The sequence below is a fragment of the Octopus bimaculoides genome, chromosome 8 (assembly GCF_001194135.2).
Source record: "Octopus bimaculoides isolate UCB-OBI-ISO-001 chromosome 8, ASM119413v2, whole genome shotgun sequence".
Classification (NCBI taxonomy): domain Eukaryota; kingdom Metazoa; phylum Mollusca; class Cephalopoda; order Octopoda; family Octopodidae; genus Octopus; species Octopus bimaculoides.
This window is the reverse complement of record NC_068988.1, coordinates 24,562,793-24,570,506: the sequence shown is the minus strand read 5'-3', so window position 1 is coordinate 24,570,506 and position 7,714 is coordinate 24,562,793. Positions and strand designations below refer to the sequence as shown.

Below are 7,714 nucleotides of genomic sequence, written 5' to 3'. Positions count from 1 at the left end.
AAAAATGATAATAACAGATTCAGTAATATAGGTGATTGCAGGCAAAAAAAAAAAAATAAATAAATAACTGAAAGAATAAAGTAATCAAAGGACATACCGAATATGTCTATCCGCTGGAAATAACAGTCAAAACTCTTATTTAAATCGCCAAAATACACTGATAATAACTAAAGAAATCAACTGTCCGAAGGCAAACGAGCTACACTTGTGGCTGCCATGATTTGGCACAAAATGAATCAGTTGCACCACAGACTTCAGTGTGACGGGTTGGGGCTCTTTATCATGGTAACGCATGCTGAGGAAGGTGAGGCTATTATGCCAGTCCAGAAACCAGTCCGAGTCCAAATACATAAATGTATGCTGAGAGATTGTCTAAGTCCATTTGCCTTCGGATGGTTGATTTCTGTAGCTATTATGAGTGTATTTTAGTGATTTAAGTAAGAGTTTTGACTGTTATTTCCAACAGGTAGACATGTCCTTTGCTTAATTTTAATATATATATATATATAAGTCTGTAAATAGTGGGGTTGTGTTAACCGCACGGGGAGAAATAATAGGAAAATGAAAAATAATAATAAAGCAGAATGCTAAACTGGAAGCATATTTTAATAAAGATTTCAAACCGGCTTTCATTGTATGGCAAATTTACAAGAAGAGGGAGAAAGAAAATGTTTTTTACAAAGAAGTAAAAGATGAAAAAAATAATATATAAAAAATAAATATACCAATACATTATATTGTCTTTGAGCTTTTAAAGTTCAATGGTAATCCATGTAGATAATGGTTGGAAAAATAAGGATGCATGAAAATTGAGAGTTGTATTAGGTTTAAAAAAAGAGAAAAGGGGCTAAAAGTTTGTGTTAAGCAGGAAATGTGGTGTCAAAACAGGAAGTGTGTGTAAGGGGAGACAAATCTTTTTAGTTGGTGTTATGAACTCTTTTTCAACAGGAAGTTTATTTCCTGTTGGAAAAGAGTTCATACATATGTATACAGACATGCATAAATATAAACATACATACACACGTATTGTGTGTGTGTGAGAGAAATTAAACTTACTTGTTTAGCAAAAAATATTTGGTTCAGTCGATTGTCTCGTACAATGGAGCCATCTGGTTCTGTCTCTGGTACCCATTTGAATAGAAAAATAAGTCCATGGACAGGTCTGCAACAGATGAACATTGAATGATACAGCTTGGAATGAAATCTGACTTTATAATAGTCCAGACATATAAGAACATCACTATTAGGTCTAAAATATGATGGGAAGTTTTGACTGAAATGCAAATGCTTTAAAATAAAACATTTTATATCATAAAACCAATGAGGATTACAAAGAAATCAGTATCAAAAGGCATTAATCCTTTAATATTCAGATTAATTTGTCAAACTTAATGCTTTTTCATTCATATTGCTTTTAAATAATCATGCATCATTTCATAGCTTCGAAATTTTGATAATGTGATTGAAAATTTTATAATGATGTTGAAGGGTAAGTGTGACCAGGCAGGATGTGGCTGGTTTGAACATAAAACGGGTAGAATATTTTGACCAGATACAGACGGTTTAAATGCTAAAGGGTTAAGCAATAAATCTGAAAACAACGAAGCTTCCTTACTTTAAATTTTTGAAACTGTCAGAATCTAAGCTCCATATCTCTTCTACCTGAATTCCTTTGACACCTGTGAGAAGAAAAAATACAATTAATAAGGAGGATTAATGTCATCTCAATAGTTTGTCTTTTTAAGGTGCAGGCATGGCAACGCAGTTAAAAGAGCTTGCTTTGTAACCATGTGGTTTCAGGTTCAGTTCCACTGTCTGGCATCTTGGGTGAGTGTCATTTGTTACAGTACCAGGACAACCTGGTATTCACGAATGAATTTGATATGTGGGAGCGCTGAAAAGTTCCTGGTTTTAAGGGTGTAACGAAAGGTTTGGTTGGAGTTCTTTAACAGGGCTTAGAAAAACTGAAGGACTGCTGCAATAAGTATGTGAATCTGAGAGGGGAATATGTTGAATAAAATCATAATTAACTGATCCTCCTGTATTTTATTTAACCTAAAGCCAATATATTTTCAGCATCCACTCATAGATGCACGAGTAACGAAAAGCAAGAGGCTTATCTCATTGCCAGAATTGCCACTACTAGCACAGTGATGCACCAGATCCAGCATTCAATCTTCAGAGGAGGAGAGATTGGTAAAAAGGTCAAACTAGTTACCATAAAAGCCCATGTAATTTGCGCACCCACGTAATTCATGCAAGTTATTTTCAGGATAAAAATTGTTAAAAAAAGCTGATACTCATGTAAAATTTGCACCCAAAAGCTTTCAGAATTGCCAATATGGCCAGGGAAAAAAGGTTTTCAATTTAGCATAATTTCACTTACTTATGATTAGATTTTATTAAATTTTCATTATATAAAAATAATTTCTGTTTAACAGGTATCAAGTTAAAAAGCTGTTAAATTACATCAGTTGTCAAGCAATGGTGGGGGGGACAAACACACACACATACACACATATATATATATATATATATATACATATATACGACGGGCTTCTTTCAGTTTCCATCTACCAAATCCACTCATAAGGCTTTGGTCGGCCCGAGGCTATAGTAGAAGACACTTGCCCAAGGTGCCACGCAGTGGGACTGAACCCGGAACCATGTGGTTCATAAGCAAGCTGCTTACCACACAGCCACTCCTACTCAACACTATTTTTCTTGTATCAATAACAAATTTTTGTTCTGGGTTTACAGATAAATTTCTAGCTAAGGAATGGGAAAGAGAGAGACTGAACAATCATTCAATTTACTGATCAGACCTGATTTAAGCCTTGTCAGGTTTGAGGACATCGTGTTTGGTAGACCACCCTTACTAAGAAATTAGAATACACAGCAAATCACCAAATCTATATATCATGGTTCATTTATTGCATTGAATTAGAACTGAAAAAGTTATACATGCATAGAGAAGCTGTTATATATAAATTCAAATATAAATATGCATAGATATATAAATGTTAAATGAAAAGTTAACAAGTTATCAATCAATACAGAAAGATTAAATCCATCTACCAATGCAAAGGTTTATCTAAGCTAAGTGCAGTAATTTTTACCAACTTACAATTCTATGTCCTACACAGCAGTATCTAGAAAACCCTTTTTTGTTCTTTTTCCAAAACATGGCAATCTGAAAAAAGTCTTTAAGGAATTCCTCAAACTGTATCGCCGCCAGGACACTGCTCTCTACATCCGATGGGCACAAAGTACGTAGTTCAACATAGTCATTAATAATTCTTTATCGGTACCAATTTGCTGAGTGATATTTTCTCTGAAGAACTAGAGACTGTCATGCATGAGTTGCAAAATGAGTTGGGAAAGTACCAGCAAGCCTGTTATCATCGGGAAAATTTTCAGTTGAGATGGAATGAAATATCTGAGCTTGGATAATGCTATGAACTGGACAATTGGACCATTTCTTATCTGCAAATATTATTAGCATCATGAAGGGAAAATAATTGGTAAATATTTTGGTATCAGGTAGACTAAGGTAGTACGCTGGCAGAATTATTAGCATGTAGGACAATGTGCTTAGCAGAGTTTCGTTTGGCTCTTTACATTCTGAGTTCAAATCTCGGTATGATCAACTGTGTCTTCCATCCTTTTGTGGTTGATAAAACAAAGTTCAAATCAAATACCAGGGTCCATGTAATCAACTTGTTGTCTCCTCTCAACATTGCTGGCTTTGAACCTGCAAAGGACTGGTGTACCGTTCAAGGGTAGAGCAGGGATCTCAGTCACAAGTACCAAGGAAACTAGGTAAACAGCCTTATGGGTTCTAGGGCACCAGAAAAAAAAAATCAGATAGATTGCGTAAGTTTATAATTTCAAACACTAAGTGGTGCCACATTGCATTCTTGTAAAACTATATAAATGGCTCTGAAAGTTCTATATCTGAATGTTCTCTGGAGAAAAGGATCATCTACCTCTTAGACCGACCGATGAGGGATTCACATCATAAATGTTTGTTCCTCCTCTCTTTGGTTTGTCAGGAATTGCTTTATATAATCTCTGCTGCCAAATGACTTCAAGTTTCAATGCTTCACAATTATCTTGAAATGATTTCAATTTTATCCCGAGGAAACAACTGAATCCACCGTTTCTTTCAGATCAATGTCAGTTCCTTGAAAAGCTTTGGATGAATTGCTGACCTGTACAAAAATTAAGTTACTTCCACCTTTACACCTCGTTTCAGGTGTTTGCTCCTAGTCACTCTCAGTATCCACGAAAGTATTTTGAATGCAGTTGTATTCATCTAAGAGAGCTCCAGTCACATCAACTTCACAGTTATTGTGCGTCTATGTTCTTCCGGTCTTCATTACAATGTACCGATGCAGGTAAAAAAAAAAAGTGGTGTATATAAATTTTATAAGATGTCACCACAACTAACAGCTTAAACACAGCAAGGGTCAGTTGCCCAATCCAACAAACAATAGCACAAACAATGAAAATTGTTGCTCATTCTTAAATCTGGGGCTCATATTACCCCAAGGACTGTCCTCTGTAGTCTTCTCAATTAATACTTTTGTTTTCTAGAAATTCTTACAGAGACGTTAATGCTATGTGTCACTCAGTCTGAAAGTTAAAACATTCTTACATCTGGCAATGACTGTTAGATGGTTAACAAGAGCCGGATCTGCTGTTTTAAATTCTGTGACATTACTTTGCCATCAACATAATAATTTCTTAATAGACTGCTTGGCAGTAAGTATGATTGTTTACCATTTTCACAATTGCCAGGTTCTTTATGGTGAATCATTTAAAATGGAATAAACAGTGCAACAAGTTCCATATGCTTGGATCTTGCGAGATCTTCACTGTCTCTAAATTCTAGGCCTCTCTCAGTTAAGACAACTATCCTGGTTACAACAAAATACAATACTTCAGTCCTGTATTTCTTATTTCACTAGACTTACAAAAACAATAAGATTCCCAGCATAGAAGAATCTACGACATCAGGTTTGTGATAGAGGGTTACTTTTTGCCTTGCTTTATTTTTCAGTCATTAGAACCATCTTCACAGGAAAACCTGTCATCTTGGCTGAACGTAAACAGTGCAACAAAGTAAAGAACTGTGATCCTTTGACAGCAAGTACAGGTCCACTTTCTCAAATTCAGCTTACCAATGCCATGTTTAGTGTAAAATATGAAATTCCTGACAAAATAACAATGCCTATTGAGTTGACATCAGCTTCATTGATGGAAAATCTGAGAAGCAAAGAAATATTTTGTCATGTCATAACTGGTTTTGACCAAAAAAGGAACAACCATATCTCTAACAGAAAACCACATGGCTGGATATGGTTCACATGATGCAGTTGTATCCATTTAAGAGGGCTTCAGTAGCATCACATCTAGCTGACCATGTAGCATCTAACAGGAACTTTACAGTCTGTGCAAGTTTTTTTTCCTTCCAAAGTTTTAATTAAATTGCATTGTCCATGTCTGAAGTGTGTGTAGGACGTGATGACCCATCAAGGCTACACTCATTTTCTGCGTAGGTACTTTCGAGTGCAGGTATTTCAAAAGAAATATATCATGCTGGTTCTTCACCGTAAGTTGCCATGACGTCCAATTCCAAAGTAGACAAAAAAGCTTTGCCTTTACAAGGCCTTCTATCTTCCTCAATGCAACTGTATCTTTTCATTCCTTTCCTTAGAAGCGTCTCTTTTCTGAGCCCCAGGTATCTGAATTTTCCATGGTATATTGGATCTTTAGTGAGAAAATATAATCTGAAAAAAGCAAAAAAAAGAAAATAATGTCAAAAATAAGGGTGGGGCGGGGTGGGGGCGTTAGGCCTGTATGTAGCGATCCATGGCATGAAAATGCCATAGAGGAAAATTTTAATATATAAAAAAAAATCTACTTTAAGTAAAACTAATATTTAATCATTATATTATATTAGTGGGGGTGGTTTTGGAAAGGGGGCCTGAGACAGTTAGCCCTTATAAATCCACCACTACCTGCTAGACACAGAAATCAAATATCCCTCAAGTTGTATACTTGTGATATGAAAAAGAATTGACACATTTAATTAATGCAATCTTAGACACACTACACCCGAAGATAAAATATGTGAAACGCTCATAGCTTGATCACCTATTGATCAAAGATCAATAGAATCAAGACTGACCTATCAACTTAATAATGACAACATTAACAAGTTAGGTCATTTAAAATCACTTGTCACCTTAATCCTTTAACATTTAGTTTATTCAGTTAAATATGAAGAGTAAAGAACCCCTTTGGTCATGAATGACTGTGGGATTGCATCTAGAAAGTTACCCTCTGAGGCACAAGTCCGATCAAGGTTGCTTTTATGGAAGACCAGCAGTCGCTCATGCATACCAGACTCCATTCTCCATGCCACTGATGTTATCCAAGGGAAAGGCAAAGATCGATACAGTTTAGCACCAGTGACATCACAACTCATTCCTACAGCTGAGTGAACTGGAGCAACGTGAAAATAAAGTGTCTTACTCAAGAACACAACACACAACTGGGTCCAGGAATTGAACTCATTATCTCATGATTGTGAGCCTGATGCTCTAACCACTGAGCCATGTGCTTTCACTCAGTCAAATGTTTTCAAACAATCATGAAAGAGTAATCTAAATACTAAAGAGTTAACACCAGGTCAGCCCTATGAGGTACTGGGTGTCAGTCAATGAGTAGGTACCATGTACAGATCCATTTTTTTCAATGGTACCATGGTTCTATTTAGCGAAAGATTTTGGTTTTAGGTTCAGTGCCACCACACAGCACTTCTGGCATGTGTCTTCAGCTGATGTCCCTCACCTCGTGAGTGAATTCATTAGATGGAAACTGTGTGGAAGCCCACCATATATATATATATATGTGTGTGTTTGTTTCTCCTATGCTTGATAACCGGTGTTGGTTTGTTTACATCCCCATAACTTTGCCGTTTTGTTTAAAGAAAGATTACATCACAACAGTTGTTGTTTTAAGTGTAGGTTAAAAAGGTAAAAGGTACCTCCTCGAGTCATGCAGACTCAAAAGGGCCAGCTTCCCAGTTTCCATGGTGCATATATTCTGCACCCGGATGGGACGCCAGTCTGTCGCAAGATGACTCATAATTGCCAGCTGAGTGGACTGGAGAAATGTGAAATGAAGTGTTTTGCTCAAGAACACAATGCATATCGCCTGGTCCAGGAATTGAAACCACAATCTTACGACCCTAAGTCCAGCACCCTAACCACTAAGCCACGTGCCTCCACACATCCAGGTTAGCCCGACGCTACATAGATAGTCAGCTGAATGACAAATTTCATTTGCAGACCCATCATTTGATAACCTTGACTCTAGATAGGGGTCTAAACAACACAATGGGATATCATGGTGATTGTTGTTTAGCCCTAGGCTGGCTCAATGTCATTGATTAGCAACCCTTCATTGATCCATTTGACTGCCTAGAGTGGTGGTTCTCAACCGGGGTCCATGTAAAATCTGGCGTGGGGTGGGGGTGTCCTTGCAAGCAAAATAATAAACTAGGGGGGGGGCGTCAACAGTAGTATTTTAAGGGTCCGTATAAAATTTTTGATTTAGATGTATTTATCGCAAGAAACAGTCGGGTTTCTTTCCCTAATGTTTTACTTGGTTCAATCTGCACAAGTTAACTGTCTGAACAACA

General features: G+C 36.7%; 1 protein-coding gene across 1 annotated transcript in view; it reads right to left on the bottom strand.

Annotated features, from left to right (window-relative positions):
- Positions 1-7,714, bottom strand: part of LOC106878552 (ubiquitin carboxyl-terminal hydrolase isozyme L5-like) — a 26,476-nt gene that overhangs the window by 11,810 nt on the left and 6,952 nt on the right. The window contains 2 exon segments of the mRNA XM_014927797.2: positions 1,057-1,162; positions 1,616-1,679. Of these exon segments, the coding sequence (XP_014783283.1) occupies positions 1,057-1,162; positions 1,616-1,679 (170 nt within the window).